This window comes from Lactuca virosa, chromosome 5 (genome assembly GCF_052849685.1).
Source record: "Lactuca virosa cultivar CGN04683 chromosome 5, Lactuca_virosa_CGN04683_v6, whole genome shotgun sequence".
NCBI lineage: Eukaryota > Viridiplantae > Streptophyta > Magnoliopsida > Asterales > Asteraceae > Lactuca > Lactuca virosa.
Genome location: NC_136430.1, coordinates 463355719 through 463380677, shown reverse-complemented (window position 1 = coordinate 463380677; position 24959 = coordinate 463355719). Strand labels below are relative to the sequence as shown.

The 24959-nt window shown below is 42.2% G+C and overlaps 1 protein-coding gene across 1 annotated transcript; it reads left to right on the top strand.

Moving 5' to 3' along the window:
* Positions 1 to 1295: 1295 nt before the first annotated feature.
* On the top strand, positions 1296 to 1718 carry LOC145114386 (uncharacterized). Its single transcript, XM_079050378.1, has one exon. The coding sequence runs from the start codon at positions 1296 to 1298 to the stop codon at positions 1716 to 1718; it is 423 nt and encodes a 140-aa protein (XP_078906504.1).
* Positions 1719 to 24959: the final 23241 nt, after the last annotated feature.

Below are 24959 nucleotides of genomic sequence, written 5' to 3'. Positions count from 1 at the left end.
TCTTTCTTTCCAAGATCTAAACTTTTTCTTTTCAGATCTAAACTTTTTCTTTTCAGATCTAAACTGTATATGTATTTTATACTTTGAGATCTATGTTGGATGAAAGATTTAAACTTTGTTTCTCAGATCTAGACTATATATGTATTTTATATCTACAAATATGTTGGGTAGAACATGGGTAGATGAAATAGTTGATGTATGATGAAATAAAATGATGAGAGGCATCGATATTAAAGATGATCCAGTCATGTAGCAGAGTATAGATGACGACCACAGACCTTTTTAGACAGTCTAGTGGAACGCTAGCAGGCTCGCAACCTGTAGGTGTTTATTTGAACTCCATGTTCGCCAGAAGTACTCCATCCCCCTCATGGTTGCCTTATTTGACATAAATTCCAGAGGTATCCCCTAAGCGGTGTTGTCTCCCCGATGAAAATCCTTAGGCTAGGTCCCTTATAATAGATGTCTTAGGGACGTAAAGTGAGGATAACGGGAACGAGTAATCGGGTTTGTTTGGTTTGATGAAATTAATAAACTTAATTATTGTGGGTTGAAAACCCTCTGTGCTCACCAGACTCCCAAGCCTGACCCACTCAGTTTCTTGTATTACAAGTAGTGGCACAAGATCATAGTTGGATGACTTGACGAGAGAATTATGGATTATAGGCCAGTAGATACAAATAAATGTTGTAAAGCCTATGTTGTACTGTTTATGCTTTTAATCTGTATTAACAATGACATCCTGAGGCTTTAATATAATGAAATACATTTTTTCGGAAATGATTTGATAAATCTTTATCATATTTTCTTTTGGGAACAAATTCCGCAACAATTTTATTTAAAAGGTTACTCTGATTTGAAAATAAAGCATAAACAAATAGGTCTTTTTTGGCCGTGAAAATGGGGATGTCACATCATGCACGACAACGGTTTTAACAAATTGGCGCCGTTGTCGGGGACGCGGTAAACACTAATAGTTTTATGCCAAGATCTTCACGTACAGGTGATCTAATTTTTGATCCAGAGATTGAGAAGACTGCTAGGAAGCTAAAGAAGGAGGCAAAACTTCGGAAGAAGCAAGTAGGAACCCCAACCTCCTCTCCCCCATCACACTATAAAACACCCACACCACAAGGCACTCCCTTGTGGTACGAACCTGAAGCCTCATTCCTTCCTTTTCCAAAAGCACCCCCTCCTCACCTTCCACCATTCCATTCAAGAATTACTCACCTACCTCTTTCATCAAATCTGAAACACCTGAATCTTCTGATTCAGAACCGGAAACAGAAATCACCATGAGCGAAAATGGAGATGATGCTGAAAAGACTCTTCGCAAATGGGCAACACAAGAGGTTACCCACCAACCTCTATGTATCACATTTCCAGAAGCTAAAAACTTTGAGCTCAAATCTGGTTTAATCCATCTGATGCCCCCATTCCAACGCCTTGAGAATGAAGACCCTTACAAATTTCTCAATGAATTCCATGTCGTCTGTTCTGGAATGAAGCCCCATGCAGTTACTGGAGACCATATCAAACTAAGGGAATTTCCTTTATTAGTTCAAGATGCAACAAAGGAGTGGTTATATGACCTCCCGTCTGGTTCGATAACAAGCTGGAACAAACTCGCCAAACTTTTTCTGGAGAGATATTTTCCTGAGGCGAAAGTGTCAAATCTGCGCAGAGAGATTCTCAGTATAAAGCAAGGGAAAAGATAAGTTGTCCACACTTATTGGGAGCGGTTCAAGAAGCTGCTGGTCCGATGCCCACAACATGGTATTAGTGATTATCAGTTATACCAGTGTTTATGTAACAGCCATAAAATTCATGCAAATTTAAAACTTTTACAAACATCCAAAAACCATTAGTTATTACAAAATGTTTTCAAAATAGTTTCATATCAGAGAATCCCATAATCAAATTCATAAAATGTGAGGAGGTGCAAGATCAAGTCTTTTCCATCCCAATATCATTCGAAGTACCTGAAACAAAATCAACAACTGTAAGCCCGAAGCTTAGTGAGTTCCCCCAAAATACCAACGCCATACAAACTAGAACAATATCATAACAAACAATATGCATATAGAGTCTTCAGTATGACAGGACCGCCCTCACCGGGCCTTCAGTCTATCTGGCTCACTCTCATAACCTTCAGTATGTCTGGTCTTCCCTACAGGGCCTTCAACCTATCTGGACCATTCTCCGGGCCTTCAGCTTGACAGGTACGCCCCGATGGGCATTCAGTCTATTCGGGCCGCCCTAGGTCTGTTGGTCTAGAGCACGAAGCAGGACCGCCTCAACCCATCCGTAATCACACAATCAACACATAAATTTCATACGCTAGCTAGCATGTACAGACAGTCATACAGATCTACAGATCACTAATCATAGCATCATCCTATATACTAGGATACCGATCTAACAGATCACTAAACATATCATCATCCTATAACCACGATACAGATCGAACAGATCACTAAACAAATCATCATCCTATAACCAGGATACAATCCAAAAAGGGACGGCCTTAGTGCCTTAGACCCTGTTGATATAGTGAGAAGAACTCACCTCACAATGCCGAACTGTACTGAAATCTCCGACTGCTGACTCACCGAGAATCCCAAACTATCACAATAAACGAACACTAAGTCAACAGTTGAATACCAATCTTGGCTAAGGGTCCAAATATATGGTAACAGTCCATTCTATCCTTTCCTTAAGTTGGGCCAAGGCCCTACTCCAATTCCTTAATCCAAAAGCCCAATATATAAGGCCCATAATTGGCCCAATTTTCCAAATTGGACCCAACTCTCTAATTGGGCCTCATCCTAAGATCCATTTCAATATTTGGCCCAAGACACTACTATTCAAAAAGTCCAATAGGGGTCCAAACCAACTGGCCCAAAGATGGCCCAAATCCCGAAGCCCAAATCGCAAAAGCCCAACAGAAGACATACGTTGGGTGTACTCCGAAGCAATGCGGGGCGTACACGAGCCTCGTGTTAACTGGAAAGCGGGGATGTTGACTGCGTACGCGGGGCGTACCCTCGCTGTTCTCAAAACTTAAATAAGTGCTTAATGGCTTAAGCACTTAAGCCCAAATTCCAGATCCATGTGTCTTAGAACCATAAAGTCTCAAACTTTAAGACTTTGAACGTCCAGAAAGTCCTTAATTCAAGGTCTTGATCCATTAAGACCTTTCTACCACTTGCATGGAACACTTCTAGCCATTGGGACCTCATTTTTATCACTTAGAACCCTTCCTAGGGTCTGAAAGGACAGCTTAACACGTCCAAAACATAACACGCACAATATTGGGACTTTTTGGGATAAGAAAGGTGTTATAAAGCTAACAAGGCAAGATCTACATCATATAATCATAAAGGCAGAAGCTTTTTACCTCCTGGAGTTTCTAGAGAACAAGATAACCTTAGATCTTCAAGCTTGCCTCACTTCTCCAACACCTTGATGAAACTTCTTCTTCTTCAACTACTCAAAACACACACTTTTAGCTCATACACTCAAGAGAGAGGTTAGGGTTTGGGGAAAACGGCTCAAGACTATGGAGGCTGAAATGGTAGAGGGTTATGAGATCATAAGGATACTTATATACCACCCAAACCCTAAATATTAGGGTTTCCACCTGACGTGAGTACGCCCAGCATACTAGGGCGTGCCTAGTACGCTCAGCGTACCCTTATTTATGCGCAACGTACTCCTCCTGATCCAAAATTACATTATTAGCCATTAGGGCATCAGATGGCTACGCCCTTCCATCCCCAAGGACTAAAAATGACAAAATAATAACAAAAGGGAGGATCCAGAAACACCTACAAATTCCGGGATGTTACAAATCTCCCCCACTTGACCTAGAGTTCGTCCTCGAAGTCTGTTGCAACAAACAGATCTGGATAATGCTCCCGTATCTCCGCCTCCGGCTCCGAGGTCCACCTAAATGTCATCCAACGACACGACCGCATCCTCGTCTAATATGCACTTCCGCAACTGTGAGACGTGGAAAGTGTTGTGAATCTGACTGAGGTCCTCCGGAAGATCTAGTCTATACGCCACCTTGCCAACCCTGAAAATAATCCTGAATGGCCCGATGTATCGGGGACCCAACTTTCCCCTCTTCCTGAAACGGATCACACCCTTCCTGGGTGAGACCTTCAGTAACACCATTTCACCGACCTGAAACTCTAACTCAGATCGGCACCGGTCGGCGTAACTCTTTTTCCGACTCTGCGCGGTCTGCAACCACTGCCTGATCTGCTGTATCATCTCGGTAGTCTATAGGACCACCTCGGTCCGACCCATCACCCTGTGACCAACCTCACCCCAACAGACGGGGGTACGACATCTCCATCCATACAAAAACTCAAAAGGTGGAGCACCAATGCCGGAGTGAAAGTTGTTAGTGTAGGTGAACTCTGAAAGGGGTAGATAGGAGTCCCAGCTCCCACCAAAATCAATGACACGAGCCCTCAACATATCCTCAAGAGTCTGAATGGTCTGCTCGCTCTGTCCATCTGTCTGTGGATGGTATGTGGTGCTAAAATGCAGTCTCGTGCCCAGTTCCTCATGGAACTTCTGCCATAAACGGGAGGTGAATCGCACATCACCGTCTGAGACAATAGAGACTGACACCCCCTGGCGAGCAACGATCTCGCGGATATATACATCGGCCGATGAACTCTCCCGAATGACTAGGAAATGGGCGCTCATGGTCAATCAATCCACGACGACCCATATATCATCATATCCTTTCACTGTCCTCGGCAAGTTGGTGATAAAGTCCATTGTGATCTGCTCCCATTTCCACATGGGAACCTCTAGAGGTTGTAGCTTGCCATGCGGCCTCTGGTGCTCGGCCTTAACCATCTTGCAGGTCAAGCACCTCTCGACATACCAAGAGATCTCTCTCTTCATGCATGGCAACCAATAACTCAAACTCAGATCCCGGTACATCTTGGTGGCTCCCGGGTGAATACAGAAGTGAGACTTATGAGCCTCCTCCAATACAATTTTTCTGACCCCACCAGACATCGAAACCCACACTCAACCGCAACGGATCAACAACCCACGACTGTCCTGCACAAATCGGGTGATCTCGCCTCTAATCCTCTCAAGCTTCCATTTCTCCTGCCGTACACCCTCAGCCTGATCTTCCCTGATCAAGCTCACCAGTGGAGAATCTACAGATATCCTCATACATGACGCCGGAATGGAAGATCCAGCCGACTTGCGGCTCAGGGCGTCTGCCACCACGTTCGATTTACCCAGATGGTAAAGCATCTCGCAGTCATAATCCTTGACTACGTCCAGCTACCTATGCTATCTCATGTTCAGATTCGGCTGATCCACGATATGCCTCAATCTCTTGTGGTCCGTGTATATGGTACAGCGGACCCCGTAGAGGTAATGTCTCCAGATATTGAGAGCGAACACCACCGCCCCCAACTCAAGATTGTGCGTGGGATATCTCGTCTCATGCGGCTTCGACTACCGCGACACGTAGGCTATCACTCATCCTCTATGCATGAGGACCGCTCCCAGTCCTGTGATAGATGCATCACAGAATACCACAAAATCCTCCACTCCCTCAGGGAGGGTCAACACTGTGGCCTCGCAAAGTCTCTGTCGCAGAGTATCGAATGACGTCTGCTGCTCAGGGCCCCACCAGAAATCTACTCCCTTCCTCGTCAGACGAGTGAGGGGTACCGCAATTTTAGAGAAGTCCTGAATGAATCTTCGGTAGTACCCTGCTAATCCCAGAAAACTCCTGATATCCGAAGGAGATTTCGGAACCTCCCACAGCATCAACGCCTTGATCTTGGCCGGATCGACCAAAATCCCCTCCTGGTTGACGAGATGTCCAAGGAACTGAACCTCTCGCAACCATAACTCACATTTCGAGAACTTGGCACAAATCCGTTCTCGCCTCAAAACTCCCAGTAGCTCGCGGAGATGCTCCTCATGCTGCTCTCTAGTCTTGGAATACACCAAGATGTCATCTATGAACACAATAACCGAGCGATCAAGCATCGGTCTGCATACCCGATTCATCAGGTCCATGAATATTGCTGGCGCGTTGGTGAGGCCAAACAGCATCACCGCGAACTTGTAATGTCCATAACGAGTCCGGAACGTGGTCTTCTCTACGTCCTCCTCCCTCACCCTGACCTGATGGTACCCGGACCTTAATTCTATCTTGGAGAACCAAGATGCTCCCTGTAGCTGATCAAAGAGATCATCAATCCGTGGAAGTAGATAACGGATCTTCACCGTCAACTTGTTCAGCTCCCCGTAATCAATGCACATCCGGTGTGAACCATCCTTCTTCTTAACAAAGAGAATCGATGCTCCCCACGGAGAACTGTTCGGACGGAGGAACTGCTTTCTTAGCAGCTCCTGCAACTGAGATGACAGCTCCTACATCTCAGGTGGTGCCAATCGGTATGGCGCCTTGGCGATAGGGGTTGCACCTGGCACAAGGTCGATCCTGAACTCGACCTGCCTCTCCAGAGGCACTCCAGGTAATTCCTCCGGAAACACATCAACAAACTCACTGACGATTGGAACCTCTAAAACCGAGACCTGATCCCTGGCCCGCGTATCCACCACATACGCCAAATAACCCGCACACCCGTGCGAAATATACTGCCAAGACCTGGAGGCTGAACAGAACCCTGAACCCAACATGGTGCCCTTGCCGTAGATAACCAGTTCTCCCCCACTTGGGGTTCGAACTACCACATGTTGACCCTCGCAGTCGATCATGGCACCGAAACGAATCATCCAGTTCATACCCACTATAACACAAACATCCCCCATGGGAATTGGAATCAATTTAATCGGGAAGGATACCCCGAAGATCTCCACAACGTAACCCCGATAGACTGAAGAAGCAGAAATCCCGTGTTCGTTGGCGATGGAGACTCGCAACAGACACTCTAGCTCTCCTAAGGGCAAACCGAACTGCCTACTAAAAGACCAGAAGACGAACGACCGAATCGCTCCAGAGTCAAACAATACAAGAGCAGGCAGAGAATTCACTAAGAACATACCTAACATAGGTACAAACACATAAGCATAAAACATATGTAATCAATAAGATAAAGGATAAAAACAGACCAGCCACCATGTAAGGTCCTGAAACGGATCTTTACCAATGATCAAGCAACAAACAATCAATAGTAATCACAATAGAAGTAGAAGTAGAAGAAGAAACGAAATCAAGCTTGCACACGTTTATTGCATAAAACGTCTGGTACAACTCGACAGAATGAACTGTGAATACTATCGCATCAACAACTAGACAAAGACCTACAACTCCTCTATTTATACTTGACTTGGGCCGCAAACTGGGTTTACGGCGGTAAACTCACTTTTGGGCCGTAAACAGCTAAACAACACCAAAGACACACTAAAGACTCATAATGAACTATTACAATGAAAGCCTAGACCAAACCATTAACTGGACCCTTCAATCTCCCCCTTGGTTTGGTGCTAGCTTGGACTCAGTCTTTGTCAATCACCAGCACATTAGATTTTCCCATAGCTCCATTCCACATCTCCTTCTGAATAATCTCTTTAACCATCGAAGTGTACTCCTTAGCAGCGGACTCAAAAAGATCTTCAGCCACCTTGATCTGATGAATAGAGAGCTGATGTATATCCCACCTACCAAACTGAAGCAGATCCCTCTTGTCATACAAGCGGATACAACCCTCTTTAAGCTTGGTGACAGCAGAAGCTGTAGTCTCATCAAACACCCAGTATTGCATGGATTCGAGAGATCCATCTGGATGATTTTGAAGGACGGGAATCTGCTTTACTTGAGCAGTAGCGGGCCACATCACTGACCGAAGTGGTTGATTTGTTTTGGGATCAATGACACTCGGGTAAATCCTTATGATAGACTCTGCAGTCTTCATTGAGGGAAAGCCCTTAGCCACTTGATCTTCCAAAAATGTCTTGAACTGAGTCGCCTTGGGGTTATTTGATGGATTTGAGAAAGGAGCATTAGACAGCTCCGTAAGATCAATCCTAGTCAAAGAGTGAAAATCGTGAGCATCTTTGTACAGTTCAGTATTGCCACTCTTTCTTCTCACGATCCACATGTTCATAGTGTCATGGAATCCCCACGAAATGATCCCTGACCTATCACCATAAACGTCTCTGAAACGATTTTCTCCCAGATCCGTAAAGGTGATCTTTGATTGATCCCAGGGAGCATTTTGATCTGAGCTCCTTTTGAATAAAAATTGACCCTTTTCAGCTGACTTGGCCAATTTAGCACATTTCAATGCCACTACATTCGGAGCCTGTGTCGGTTCCTTGTCATAACAATCAACAATGGTGGTTGTTCTTGTAGGTGGTGGAACTATGGGAGCATCTTGATTGGGAAGATAGATCTTTGGCTCATCGACAGATGACTTGAATTTGTCGCCAAAATCTTCTTCCAGCTTCTTCTTTAGATCGTAGTAGTTGGCGGTCAATAAGCCAAAATGCGTCTGAAGATCAGTAATCTGCTTCGTCTTCAGAGCTTTATCTTCAAGAAGTTCGGCAACTTGAATATTGAGCTTTGCATTTTCAGTCTGAAGGTCTGCAACCTTGATATCCAGCTCAATATTTTTCTGATCTAAATCAATATTTTTCTGATTCAGTGCATCGATCTCCTTCTGAAGTCCAAGTATTGAAGGATTTTCTTCTCCTGAGCTGCCATCCCCAATAGAAATTCCTTTGCCACGTGAGGGAGGCGTTGTGAATTGTTCTTCGGCCAAAAACCTGGCTAGCCTCACAGAAGCAGCATCATGGTCTGGCCTGGGAGGAGAGAAACCTGTGGGGAAGGAAGAGCCACCAGCTTCATAGAAGGTGCTAGGACCTTCACTGACGGGTTCAGATGAAACAATGGCGGGAGTAGTTGTTGGTGGAGTTGTAAAGCTTTGAAATACACCCGAATCAGGAATTCCCTGTCTAGGGTCAAGTCTTCGTCTCTTTATCGGAGGTTGAGAGGCCTGCGTAGTTGTGCGATCACTCTCCAATGGCTCAGATGTAGGTGAAACAACATCAAGGGGAGGAATCCCTGACACTGTCACCATAGGAATTTCTATTTCCGCCATTGGATTGGTAAGAGGAGGTGTGGCTTCGAGAACGTCTTCATTTTCCCTTATCTCTGTTGCTGGATGAGCAACTTCATCGATATTGTCAAGTAGCGTGTTGAGGTTTTCACCGGTCATGAAGTCTTCATTACTACCAAAATTTAAAGGAATTTCATCGTTATCAAACCCAGTGAGATCGAGGTCTTCATACAAATCAGTCTTCGTTCCGCTTTTTGAAGACCCCTCATTATAATCACTTTGGACCTGAACAGATGTCAGTTCATGTTCCTCAGCTACTTGTGCATTAGGAGCTAGAGTTTCTTCTTCTTCAGCACGATCCGACACTGTAATAACATCATCTTCCGAAATGACTCTCTCAGAAGAAGTAGGCTCAGATGACATTTTGTCTGACGTTCCATGAGATTCGGAGGATTCATTTATCTCAGCAACTTTTCCGAATTTCACAAGAGGATGTAATCCTTGGAAGACGACCTTGCCCTTGCGATTCTGCTTAATGAGACCAACAGTGTGGGGGCCTAACGACTTCATATCTAGTGTGTCTCCCTCTTTGACCATCTCCGGAAATTGGGTGTCAATGAACAACTGAATGAACCTAGGATACAACAAGAAAGAATCTCTGGTCTCCCGGTTTATAGCATTGATGTTTACTATGAAATCATCCAATATGAACTTTGAGAAGTTGAAGTTGATTCCTGCAGCTAGTGAAACAATTGCCCCTGTGTTCCTTAGCGAGATTTCATCAGCACCTGATCTTCTGCCCGAGATACAGCTAGTGAAACAACTCCCTGACAATCTTCTGATAGATGACTGGGTTCACAGTAATGGCAAAGGCTAGGCAGCATTCTCTCAGCCTGTAGATCATCGACCTGAAATCTCCATGAGCAGCAGGAGGATCATCCAGTACCATAGCCAAGTTATGCATGTCAGCAAACTTCAAACTTGCTATTGATCTGCACTAAACCAGGCTAAGTAAGAAAACGAAATATTTGAGCAGTTAAAGCTTTAAGTTTTCTTAATTAATCAATTTCATTTTGGCCTTAAAAAGAAATATTTTAATCAAAAATTTTGAGTTTACGGTCAAACATGGTCAAAATAGGGTTTACGGTCCAAATTGGGTTTACGGTAAAAATGGTCAAAATAGGGTTTATGGTCCAAATTAGCTTTACGGCCGTAAACCCATTGCAGTAATCTCCTGACCGTAAACGGAGTTTACGGTCGTAAGCTCCAAAAGGAGTTTACGGTCGTAAGCTTCTAGGCCGTAAGCTCAGACCGTTTACGGTCGTAAGCCCTCCCTAAACCGTAAACGCCGACGAACTGAAAAACCTCGATTAATCCCCCAGTATCAGTCGAATCGATGAACAAACAACATTTCCTCAGTCGGTTATAGCATACCTTTGATGTGGACTAAACGATTTTGCAAAAACACAAAAAAAATATTTCGAGATGAGAGAGAGTGGAGAGGGTTTGCGGCCGGAAGGATGAAAAAGAGGGTGGAAAGGGTTTCCAACAGTAAACTCCACCTTTTATACCCCTTTTGAATTTTACCTGTCTCCCACACAGTATAAGGTACAGTCCAAATCCCAATTAATTTTTCAAAAATAAAGCCTTTTGAGGATTTTAAAATTAAAGTAAAATTAAAATTAAACTAAAAATAAAATAAAATAATTTCTAAAATTTAAGAATTAAAAAAAATTAAATTTTGACAATTATAAAAATAAAATAAAAATAAAAGTAAAAATGAGATACAATAAATACAGACAAAAATTTATCTCAAAAGTCACTAAAAGTAATTTTGTGATACTGGGATCAAAGTTGTTAGACAACCTTAATCCACTTGTCGGTACCTTTATCTTCACGTCTTTGTCTGGTCGATCACCGGTATTGTGGTCCACTTAAACACGAAAAATTGTGACAGAATTATGACATACCATTAATTACAAGACAAAGTGATTCTAAGTTCCTAGATAATATTTCTTAAGGACCATTCAGCTGACGACGACCAGGGATATTGTTGTCCACCTAAATTGAGCAGCGAGATCTATAGACAATCTGTAAGTGTTCAATTTTAATTGTACTAGAACATGTTTCCCGCTTCCTGATATGCTCCAGTAATCAAGGACTTCCAGAATACTCCTTACATCGGGTGAGCAGACAATTATTAAGAGAGAAGATAGATTTAGAATGCATATGTTATACACCCAGGTCGGATCTCTTCCAATCACGCAGAGAGTGAAACATATGACTAACTAAAGTTTTAGAGGGATTGAGAAAAAGAATGATGCATATACTGTGTACCAGGTCGGATTGTGAGTCACGCAAAGGAGACAGTATATGGCTAACAGATAGAAAGAATTGCATAGATAGAGCATGCAGAGAAATAGAGTTGCATATGTTACAGTCCAGGTCGGATCTCTCGATCACGCAAAGGAAGCAACATATGACTAACAGACAGATAGAGAGAAAACAATTTTCTACAGACCTAATTTATCGGAATTCACCAGTCACCCCATCAATACCGGAATTAAGGACAGAATCCGCACATCGAGGAAAAGTTAATCCACGGTTCCAGATACAGGTTCTTTTAATATGACCAGTAGATTCCCATATATATCTCCCTGCTCAACCTATCCCAGCGTCGTATTGTCAGGCTAAACGGATTTAACTAGGTCAAGATTTGTCAAGTCTATGAATTCCTTAAGTTCAACTCTGCCAAGTCAAGTCCATTTAGAATCTTTCGTGCCTACCAGCGCATCAAACACAGAGCATAGACAATTTAATTTTTGGGTACGTTACGCAGACTCAGATTGCCTGTTATCACTTGATAATATCACTTCCCAGTACCACATCTACAAGCAAAACTGTTAGCGACAATATTGTTGATTTTTCTGAATTTTTTAATGTTTTTGGATTTTTGAATGTTTTCTGAAAAGAATAAAACAGAAACAAAAGGTTTTTGGATTTTTTTTAATTTTTCAATTTTTTTTGTTTGGTTTTGTTTATTTCTCCCCCTAAATTTGTGCATGGGTGAGAATGAAATCACTAAAATGCGTAAATTTAAACTAACCTAACCAATAACAAGAATTTAATCTTAAAAACGAATCATTTTCAAAAATCCCACAAGCACATCGAATCGAGCTTTCTTAAAAGGCTTAGTGAACAGATCCGCCACATTATTAGCAGTAGGAACCTGTTCCAGCCGGATGAGCGAGCGCTCATAACAATCTCTGATAAAATGAATTTTGATATCAATGTGCTTGGTTTTGGAATGTTGGACAGGATTTTTAGTAATTTGAATCGCGACCTCATTATCACAGTGAATGGGGGTTTCTAGATAATTCAAACCGTAGTCCAACAGCTGATGTTGGATCCAGATAACTTGAGAGCAACAAGCAGATGCAGCAACATATTTCGCTTCTGTTGTTGAGGTGGAGACGGTATGTTGTTTCTTGCACTGCCACGACACCAGCTTATCTCCAAGGAATTGGCACCCTCCTGATGTAGATTTCCTATCAAGCTCACAGCCTCCATAATTACTGTCAGCAAAAGCATATAAATCAAATTCAGAATTCTTCGGATACCAAAGACCCAATTTTGGGCTGCCTTTGATATACCGAAAAATCCTTTTGACAGCAATAAGATGTGAAATTTTAGGATTAGCCTGATAGCGAGCACATTGACAAACTGCAAACATGATGTCGGGACGATTTGCAGTAAGATACATCAACGATCCGATCATCGATCTGTAGTGTGTCTGATCTACGGATTCGCCATCAATATCTGGATTCAGCAGGGGTCTTTCAGCCATTGGTGTCGATGCAGGTTTTGCGTCTTGAAACCTGAACTTCTCAAGAATATCCTCCACGTACTTAGCTTGATGTAGCAGGATTCCGGTTGAATTTTGTTTGACCTGAAGCCCCAGAAACATGGTCATTTCGCCCAGTGAACTCATCTCAAACCGCTTTTTCATCACGCCTTCAAACTCTCTGCATAGCTGTGGACTGGTAGACCCGAAGATAATGTCGTCAACGTAGATCTGTACTAGAATCTGATCATTACCAACGTGCTTGATGAATAAGGTTTGATCAATGGTGTCGCGAGAGTATCCATGCTCGAGCAAGTGTTTTGTTAGTGTCGCATACCATGCTCGAGGAGCTTGATGCAACCCATACAACGCCTTGTCCAACTTGTAGACATGATTAGGAAACTTTGAGTTGACGAACCCAGGGGGTTGATCAACGTAGATTTCTTCCTTCACCTTGCCATACAAGAAGGCTGTCTTGACATCCATTTGGTAGACCGTTAAGTTCATGTAGGAAGCATACGCGAGAAAGATACGAATAGCCTCTAATCGAGCAACGGGTGCGTAAACCTCACTATAATCAAGACCCTCAACTTGTCGAAACCCGCGAACCACCAACCTTGCTTTATTGCGCACTATTACACCAGAATCGTCCTGCTTGTTACGATAGACCCAACGCGTGTCAAGAGACCTTTTGCCCTTTGGTAACTCAACCAATTTCCAAACCCCGAGCTTTTCAAACTGATTTAGCTCTTCATGCATCGCATCCTCCCAGCTGGGCTCATTCAAAGCCATTTCAACGTTCTTGGACTCTATTTGAGATATAAAGCAAGAGTAGAGACATGCATTGACATCTCCACTCTGACTTCTGGTTTTAACTCCATCACCCAGCTGACCAATGACGTTTTCAATAGGATGATCGCGTTGAATTCTCGAAGGTATGTCTTGGCTGATATCATTGAGTGAAACAGGAAGAGTGTGAATGTTGAAACCTCCATCATTTGTTGATTGATCCACATTAGATGAGTCTGCTACAAACTCATTAGCAATTTCTTCAGGAAAGAGTAGTTCCATAAAAGTTAGAGTGACAGCGGAAGCATCTCTAGACATGAACTCTCTTTCAACAGGGGTAAGAGGTGTAGCATCAGTATCAGGAGTTCCATTTTGAACTTTAGACTCTGGACTATCAAGTCGATCAGATGACTCCCCCTCAGGTGGAGCAGAGGACTCCCCCTCAACCGTTGGAGGTCTATAAACAACTTCTTCGTCTTCGTCTTCAGAAACAATCTTCGAACCAGAAGAGGATCCATTTGAACCATCTGAAGACACATTTAAGGATTTGAAAAGCGATGTGTAATCAAATAACCAGTCAGGACCCACTCGAGCGTCTGTTTCATTCTCCTCCAACCAGCGCACGTCATAGGATTCGACAATCTGCTTAGTCTTCTTGTTGTAAACCCTATACGCGGTGCGCGCAACATACCCTACAAAATAACAATCATCGGCTTTGGCATTGAACTTTGGGTTGGATTCCAAGTGAAGAAGGGTGCAAGGGCAGCCAAATACACGGAAATTACTGACTGAAGGCTTGTGTCCATATAGGATCTCATATGGTGTCTTCATCTGAGCTTTGTTGATTAAAACACGATTCTGCACGTAGCAAGCGGTGTTGATCGCCTCAGCCCAAAAGAAAACAGGTAACTTGGAATCACACAACATCGTCCTTGCAGCGTCTTTTAAGGTTATATTTCTCCTTTCAGCAACACCATTTTGTTGAGGCGTGTGAGCAGAGCTGTATTGACGCACGATCCCCTTTTCTGCGCAAAAATGGTCAAGAACCGCATTCTTGAACTCAGTGCCATTGTCAGTACGAAGTGCCTTCACCTGGTTGTTGGTTTGATTCTCAATCATCACAATGAACTTCTTTATCAGATCAGCAACCCCAGCTTTGTTGGATAAGAAGAAGACCCATGTAAAACGAGAGAAATCATCGGTCACAACTAGACAGTACGAACTTCTGTTGATGCTCAGGATGTTGACCGGACCAAATAAGTCCATATGCAATAATTGGAGCACCTGACTGATTGAGTTGACTTGCTTTGGCAGGTGTGGTTTTCTATGATGTTTTCCTTGGGCACAGGACACACACTTCTCAAATGTAATAAAGTCTCTGACAAGTAAGCATCGGACCATTTCATTCTTAGCAAGGCGATTTAGGTTTTTCACGTTAGCATGACCGAGTCGTCGGTGCCACAACATTGCGTTTTGTTCGGAGACTTTTGAAAATAGGCAAGTGACTTGTTCAGGTATGTTACTGTTCATGTCAATAATGTAAGCATTCCCATCCCGCTTAGATTTGACGAGAATCCACTCTTCCGGGATGACAATGCCTGGGTTGAGAATCAAGCATTCTTTATCGGTAAAATGGGTAGAATAGCCTTTATCGCAAATTTGAGAAACACTCAACAAGCTATGCTTTAACTCGGGAGCAAAGTTGACATTTTCAAAGCTTAGCACTCCATTTGTAACTGTTCCTCTCTGAGTGATCTTGCCACCATCTCCGCCCGCGAAGGAAACATACCCCTCATTAAAAGATTGAATGTCGCTCAATTGGGAGATGTCGCCTGTCATATGCCGGGAGCAGCCGCTGTCGACGTACCAAGGTCTGACGACATTCCTCCGCAACTGTCCCTGCAAAATGAGCGGGATTATTTAGATTTGGGAACCCAGGTCATCACTGTCCTGGGTTTCTTTTTCGTTTTCTCTGATTTATCTTTTAAAGTTTTCAATTTTGAATCCTCATTTCTAATCACTTCAGAGGATGATGATGATGGATTGGAAATTGATTTGGGCATCCAATGATAATTAGGTTTTATAACATTCTCATGTGGTTTTGAAATAGGTTTCTTATTAGTTTGCACTGAGCCTCTGGATGTTCTACTAGAAGTGGTTGAAGATCCAGAGCTGCTCTTTGACGAAACCGATCTTGGCGGAGCCTTGTTCGGTTTTGGCAAACTGTTTGGAGCTTTGTTATAAAGAACCTTTTTATTCTTTTGAAAAACACCCCTTTTTCTGCTTCGATCATCTTTCCAATCATCATTTCGAGAACGAGTTCTTGAGGATTTTCTAATTAAAGACCTTCCTCGAGATTCGTTCTCTCCTCTTGGTGACATATAGTTCACAAAGATCCTATTTTGACAATTCCTAGCTATATGACCACCAACACCACAATTAAAACAAATCTGTTTATTATTTGAACTTGTACTGCATTTCTCAGATTTATTTTCTTGACAGACACTCTTACTCTTCTCAGAAGAACATGCATGAGAAATAGGTTGTGAGATAAGAGAGGGTGCCTCAGATGGTGTGACTTGTGGAATTGATGGGTTTTCATGAGAATCACAAGCATCAGAATTACCAAACAGTTCATCAAACATATCAAAGAAATTAAATTCAACAGTAGCAGATGTGGAAACATCACACGAAACATTCTCAGTTTTAATATCAGAAACAAAAACTTTTTCATTTGAAACAAAAATATCAGAATCAGAAACAGAAACAGAAACAGATTCTCCAACTTCACGCTTTGCCTGATCTAAGGGTTGATCTGCAGGGGAAGTAGAAACGTTAGTACTTTCAACATTAATAAATCCTCCTGAAACGAAACCAGATGGCTTGCCGTAAACCATGAATGGTTCGTTGGCAATCTCATCTTTGGATAGGGGTTGATACTGATATGTATGATTATAAGGAGTAGGTACACTATCGTATCCTAAACCCTTTTGTTGGTTTCGTTTGAACTGCATGCAGTGATCAATCATGTTGGCAACTATCTTGCTTGATCCATCAAATTTTCTAAAATCAAAATTTGCAGTTTCAAATTGTCTATTTAATGTATCAAGCTCAGTAATTAACTTATCATTTTGTCTCTTAACATAATCATAAAGTTCACATTTTTCACTGTATTCTGTCTGAATTCTTTTAAAATCTTTTATTTTTGTTTCTAACTGGGCCTTAAGGGGTTTTTGTCCTTTCCTGAGTTGATAGCCCTCATATCTAAGGTCCTCTACTTCTCTACATAATAATTGAATTTCATCATGAAGAAGTTTAACATATTCATTACATGCCTGAGAACAAGACGGTAGATTTACCTCACTCTTCCTGGGCTCGGAAGTAGAAGACACCATCAGAGCAAACTGCAGCTCCATCATTTCTGCTTTAGGATCAGCTGCATCATTCTTCAGGGGAGCATCATCAATTTGAGCTAGGTGAGCATTTTCTGGCCCTGAAATATTCAAAGCCTGAATCTGGTCCTCCCAGTCAAAGGATTGAGCGACCATAGCAGTCTCACCATTAACCGCAGCACCTGCACTATTGTTTCCCACAGCAACCATTGTCCTGTTGTTGTTCATCCTACGATCTGGTTTTGGACACTCACGAGCAAAGTGACCCGGCTCGTAGCAGTTGAAACATCGCAGCATGCCCTTGTTGAATCCCACCTTCTTGTCAGCATTCATGCCCCAGTTGTTCTTCCCTGTCTTTTTAGCAAACTGCTTGGCCCTGAAAACAGCCATAACAATCTGCCATGTAATGTCCATTTCTTCCACGTCTTCTGGATGAATCTGATCCAGGTCAGCAAATGACAGCTGAGGTGGAAGCTCTCCAGCTACAAAAGCATTGTAGCAGTTAACAAGCCCATTGGCTAGAGCCAGATTTTCATCAGTGTCTTTCGAGTTTGAGGAAGAGGCTACAACTGGCACATTTGGAGGGGGAACAACTTGTGGAGTGACAAATGGCTGGCTTTGAGAATGAGAAATGGATGATGCAGCAGCGAAGGTCTGAATCTGAGGTTGTTGAACAGCAAAAGCTAGACCTGAGGAAGACATGATTGATGAGAGAGCATTGTTGGATGAGATTCCAAGATTTGCAGTTGAGTACGAGTTCACATGGTTAATCTCTCTCTGTTTGTCATCAATATCACAAGCTTTGATGATCGCCATGATTTCAGCAAGAGTGAGGCGATTCAGATCCTTGGTCTTCTTAATCACAGCAACATTCATGTCCCATGACCTAGGAAGAGCATTCAGAAGCTTCTTGTTAATCTCTGACTTGGTCAAGAAAATCCCAGATATATTCATGTCAGTGGTGAGAGATGTGAACCGCTGCAGCTGTGCCTCAAGAGTCTCTCCGGGAATGTAGTTGAACATATTGAACTTTTGTCGCAACATGTCCTGGCGACTCTCCTTCATATCTTCATTGCCTTCATATACCTCAATTAGGGCTTCCCACAAATCTTTAGCTGAAGTATACTCTCGGAAACCTTGAGCAATATCAGGAGATAATGCCATGGTTAGAGTGGCTAAAGCCCTTTCCTGTTCTTCCACCTTTTCAAACTCTTCATCTGTGTAGTTTTCAACAGCTTTGTCAATCACTTGTCCTCCAACTGTCATAGTGATTCTAACAGGGCCTCTAAGAATGCTTCTCCGGACTTTAAAGTCCTTCATTTTAATGTACTTTTCAATCCTGTATTTCCACTCAGGAAAACCATCTGCAGACATTAATCTTGGAATACGCGTAGTAGTGCCCATGACAGTATCAAGTTCGTGAAAATGAGTTTGACTTTGAGATTCCATCAGAAATTAAAGCAAATTAATGTCATAAAGAAGTTTACGGTTGATGTGATTACGACCGTAAACTGCGTTTACAGTTAGTGTGTTTACGACCGTAAACTGAGTTTACGGTCGGATGATTACGGTTTGGATGTTTACGGTTTAAGTGTTTACGGTTATTGAAGCTTAGTTAACGGTTAATGAAGATTCAGAGTTTACGGTTGCTTAAAGTTCTTGAGTTTACAGCCGTAAACTGAGTTTACGGTCGGCAGTAAACTCCCAGAAGTTCTTCGAAAACGCGATTTTGGAGTAGATTCAATCCCTTTAACCACGCAAACACTAAAACCAATCTCGAACAATAAAGAATGTCAGTCTAAACAGCCGAAAACTCGATTGAATGAAGCTTTGACACCGGTTTTTCTCTGATACCAATTGTAAGGTCCTGAAACGGATCTTTACCAATGATCAAGCAACAAACAATCAATAGTAATCACAATAGAAGTAGAAGTAGAAGAAGAAAAGAAATCAAGCTTGCACACGTTTATTGCATAAAACGTCTGGTACAACTCGACAGAATGAACCGTGAATACTATCGCATCAACAACTAGACAAAGACCTACAACTCCTCTATTTATACTTGACTTGGGCCGCAAACTGGGTTTACGGTCGTAAACCTGTTTACGGCCGTAAACTCACTTTTGGGCCGTAAACAGCTAAACAACACCAAAAATACACTAAAGACTCATAATGAACTATTACAATGAAAGCCTAGACCAAACCATTAACTGGAACCTTCACACCACATCCGGTGTTGTCCTGGCCTCCTTGGCTGTGAGCTGGAAGGCGCGTCCTCGAGCCCTCGGGGGCTCTGCTCTACCCTGACCCCCGTCAGTAATCCTCAAAGTAGCTGGCGCGGGGGCCTGTGCCGGCTTAGCGGCGAGCAACGCTCAGAAAACGTGTCATCTGAGCTTGCTCGGAAGCAAACTCCGGGCAGAACATCGCCCTCTCAGTAAACATCCCGGTGACTTCCGTCACCGACTCTATACCCTATCTCAAATCCAAAAACTCCTGTTCCAGACGCTCTCTCTCAACCCGCGGAATATAGCGAGATCGGAACATCTCCCTGAACTGATCCCAAGTAACCACAACTCTCTGCTCATAAGAATATGACCCCCGTCATCAATCTTCACCAGTCCTTTGCTCCGAACCTCAGCAGGTTCAGAGCACACCTGACCTTCTGGTCAGTAGGACATGAGCATGTGAAAAAGCATCCCTCCACATCAGACAGACACATTAAGGCTATAATCGGTTCCTGAACTCCATCATAGGTTGGGGGCTTCGTATTATCGAAGTCCCGATACTGAAAATCTCGACTAGCCCCACCACCTGCAACTGCTACGGCTGCGGAAGCTACAGCGGCAGCCGTCTCTGCAATGGCTGCATAGCACTCATCAAAGTACTCAACCACAACAGTCTTAATAGACCCAAACATCTCCGGCAACTGAGCCCGGAACAGTGTAGCAACCTCATCATGAAGGAGCTCCCTAATCCCGGTATCCAACTCATCTGGTCTCATCTAACCAATGGTCTCGGGCACTGTTAGTCCACCCTGACTGCCATCTCCTGATCCCGACCCGGATCCAGTTACAAATCGCCTCGCAACCACCATGCTGAAAATATACCAAGAAGATATCATACATTCCATATAATAATGGGGAACCAACTCCCAACAAAGCCCTAGGGGTTGTGACTTCCTTGCTACGCGTATGGGTCATGTGCTTTCAGTAGTACGGGCCCATACTACCTTCCACATTGTTGTGACATGATCTTCAGGGGATGGGATAATGGATGATGGATCAAACCTTGAAGTTTTCCTAAGAACACAACACAGAAGAATCGTTAAAGGACGTCCGGGTGTTCTCTCGGGCTGTCGCTCCGATGATCAAGTTAGTTTTCTGAGAGAGCGTTTAGGGTGAGTTATGTGAGGAAGAAGATGGATCCCTTCCTTCAGCTGGAAGAGATCCTTTTATACCTGTTACTAACGGATCGTGGGGACCTTTTCCATTGGGTGTGAAACGTGGCCTCCTCTTCCTGGGAGGGATGTACCCACGCTAACTAACTTGCCAGGTGACGTCAGTTTTGGGCGTCACCAAGCTCTTTGTCACGACCTGATTGGTTGTGAGTGAATGAGAATATCATGAGGAATATTCTTTCCTCGTGAAGGAAAACGAACCGCCATCCTGGTGTCGGCTCACTTATGCCAAGACTGGGCCTCGACCAAGGCCCTGACTTGATAACGTCCTGTTTATGCTCTCCGTTAAGTTTAACATGGCCGTACATAGTAATGTTAACAAGCCCCTTAGACCAGTAGGCTTCTGTGTTGATGGCGTAGCAGAGTCGTTCTGGTCTATTCACAGACACGTGGCGAGCTGGTATTGATAGCTTATGCGGTTGACAGGGCGAAATCACCGTTCTTCGGCAGTTTCATCATGAAAACGGTTTGCTGCTCATTTAGTAGCATTTAAACCTCTGTTCCTCCTGTCGTTCCCTCTTTACTTTCTGCCTTTCTCCTTTTGCCTTCTTGCCCCAAAGAACCTTTTCGACCTTTTCTTCGCATTCTTCCATGATTATTGCACGTTCTTTGGGAAGGGAACTTACCGCCGCGGAATGGGAGTCTTTTCAGTTTCGATTCGGATTTGTCCCCGAGCATGGGGTTCGGATTCCCCTTCCTGATGCGTCGCTTTACAGTCCTCGAGAGGGCAAGGTCGGCATTCCGATCGCCTTATTCGAAGCGGGTTTGTGTTTGCCCACCACAGACTTCTTCAATCTGATCATCCGTGAGTATGGATTTTCCGTGATGGAGCTAACCCCTATTTCTATAAACAAGATAGTGGGTTTCGAACTCCTCTGTCGTGCCCTAGGCCGTCAGCCAACTGTTCCAGCATTCAAATATTTCTTCAATGCTTCTACCCAGTCTGGGACCAGGACCATTTCTCGTCGGCGGGGAGTCCCTACTCTTATTAACGACAAAAAGTCTAAGAAGAACTTGTAGGAGAAGTTTATATGGGTGAACAGTGACCTTTTGGTCCTCAGCTACTGTAACGACCTGAAAATAATTTTGTTAACAATGTCGGTTTCCGTTACTCGATCGGATAGTAGTGGTTGTAAAGTAATTTGATTCTAAGAATGTATAATTAAATAAATTAAATAAAGAGAGTGTTAAGTGTTGAAACTATCATTTAAATAAGTTAAATTATATAAACCAAATGTTCAACATAAGTGAGGGTTAGAAATAATTCAAACAAAAGTAGAAGGTGTAATATGAAGAAATGAGAAAAGTTAGAGGGTTAATATTGTAATTTGGAATGTAAAATAAATTCAAAGCTACGATGAACGTTTCCTTTTCCGTCGCAAAAAAAAGGGAAAAGAATCGTACGTTAAGTTTCACATATTATAAGTTTAGAGAATCCTTGGTTTGGCTGACGTTTCAACAACAACAAAGAGATAAAGAGAGGTATAGCTAGTTGATCGGAGCACAACCTGGTCGGCTACCTTCTCCGGCAATAACCAGTGACGGCTGTAAAATGATGTGAATGTTGCGTTCATCACGAACGGTATAAGATGCCACGATGTTGTATTCGCTCGATGCTAAGCCATGTTCATCATAGCTGAAGTGTGCAAGCCAAATTATGATTAGTGGGAGGTTTGTAACTCGCCGACAAGGTTGACCGGTGAAAATCGGCAGCAAAGAAACGACACAGATACAACCTAGTTCTGTCCCTTGTTAATTATTTCATCTAATTAAGGCTACATCTTCCCTATGATGATTTCATGGGTCTTAATGGTAAGAAGAAGGAAGATATAAAGATGCTTGGTGGTCACGTGTGACTCCGACGAAGGACGTTGTTAAACACAAAAGAGACTGTGATCATGTTTTCCGATAAAGACAACTTAGGGATGAGAGTTTGCATGTGGGGTGGAAGTCTGATGATCGAGATATGGTCTCTAAGAAAGCATGAGACAACTTATCTATGTACAGGTGGTCATGAGCAATGAGAAGGGCCCTGAACCCCATGCAACGGCGTAACGAGCCTAAGGCATTAGGCATATAGTTTTGGTTCTATGGCAAATGAATTATAATTCTACTCAGCGGACGAACGAGGTAACCTCTATTAGAACTATGTCTTAAATATTGAATTTATTTTGGAGATGTGCAATAAACAGAACATATAGTTTTAAATGAAATAATAGGTAGCATAGTGTCTTTGGTCGTCGTTAATTAAATTGATTCCTTTTGGTCAACCGGTAGTATATATTAGAGATTATAACGTTAATTAACTAACATGATGTTGGTGCAGAAGATAACAATCATATTTTAGAGTTTTTGATCAATTCAATTACAAAGCATATAGTTTATAACTTAAATAGAAACAACAAAAATCAAATATAACTGTCTTAGGTAGCTAAACGATACACCCAATATGTGAGATTTAATTAAACTTGACTTGATTATTTTTAGTATTTATTTACAAATCAAAGTAAGGATGGTGACGATCCTCCACTTAGGTGCTTATGATGCCTTACTCACGAACCATGGAACATGGTAAATGAAAAATAGTTTATATTAATATCCAAAGAAGTTAAGAGATGATTAAACCTAATTATTAAACTATTTAGTTTTCATTAAACGTCTAATAGCTTATAATTACCATAATGAGGTTAGGTTATTAGTTATAACCTAATGTGTTTAAATATCATGAAAATTATATATAGGTCATTTTGATAATTCTTGGATCTTGCGAAGTGAAGGGGAAGCGAAAGCGAAAACGAAATGTCATAAGCAAATGTGAGTTCATAGTTTTATCTTACTAAGGTTACATGATTGAAACGTACAATCTATAGATGGTGATTTGATTCACTTTAGGATGACTATGTCATTACTTATGCTTGATGATGATAGGATATTTGTGATGCTAATATATGTTTTGTGCTATTGCCATGTTATGACCTAATTGTTATGTTGCTTACACTTTGATGTACTTGATGTATATGACAAGCTAGTTTTTGGTGTAAGTCGACAATTTTGTTGACTTTAGTGCATAACCGAAAACCACATCCCGTAGGTGGATTGTAGATGCAAATTAGGATTCATGCTAGATTTTTATATGCTTGGGATAATTGTTGAAAAAATGTTGTTTGCATCTTGTGTATGGTTATGCCTTGGTATCGGTTGATATGGTGATATTCATGTTATGTGATAGTTGTGAATTGCATGCGGGTATGATGTTTCATGAATTGGTGGTTATATGCTAATGTATAGTGACATCTTAACGAACTTTATTACATGATAATTACTAGTTTAAGTTGTATGAGTAACATGATTATTTTGGTGTATACATGCTTTTGCGGGGTATAATGGTGTCATGGGTAGAACCTTGCAAGTTTAATCGGTTGAAAGAGCTTAAGCCATAACGGTGATTAGTTACACAGTCTTTCTAGACGGCCGTGTGACACGTGGTTCATGTGCACCTCGGTGTACGGGAACTGGAGTGGTGTTGGCTTTATGGTGTGGCCAGATCAAACATCACGTGGGAATCGGGAGGTGTATCGGTAGAATTGACACCGTTTGTACCGATCCTGAATGACACCGTGAAGTACTTGTACTTTGCACGTCGGAGTAGCGGAAGTGGAAGTCTTGGGGTTGGGGAATTCGAGTGGAAGTCATGAGCCACTTAGAGCACTAAACTGGCTGAGCACACGAGTAGTGAACGGGGTTAAGTTGTTGGGTAGGCTGTCACTAAGAAAACCCCAAAGTAGATAATCGGTTGAAAGGTGAATATATACAATAACCGGTTGAATTGAACTTGCATATGATAATCGGTTTGATAGCAATTACATATAATAAACGGTGAATTAAATTATATGTAATAATCGGTTGTTTTAAGGTGATAACTATAATCGGTTGAATTGAGCTTTAATATTATTGAAAGAAATTATGTATAATAAACGGTGAATTAATTTATATGTAATAAACGGTTGAATTAAGTTGATAACTATATTTGGTTGAATTGAAATTAAATATGATGTAAATGGTTCAACGTTGTTCGCTATTTGGTTGGTTATGTAATTGAAGGTTGAATAGATAATGAAATGTTGTTTACATGAAATGTGATTATTTATATGCTATGCGGTTGCTTATATGGTATTTGGCTGATCATATAAGGTATGTGGTAGAATTGCAGTCGAATATATGATTGAAGAAATATGATACGTGGTTGCTTGCTATCTGTTATTTGTCTATTAATTTTTATGCTTCATAATAAAATGAATGATTGACCCATTTGGGGTTTGTATGTTTTATGTGCAACTTTATGAACTCACTCAGCAGGGGCTGACACTTGTATCTTTTCTCTTTTTTACCTTGAT

Bases quoted from the DNA above. Each gene is read 5' to 3' on its own strand.
- LOC145114386 (XM_079050378.1), top strand. From the start codon at position 1,296: ATGAGCGAAAATGGAGATGATGCTGAAAAGACTCTTCGCAAATGGGCA.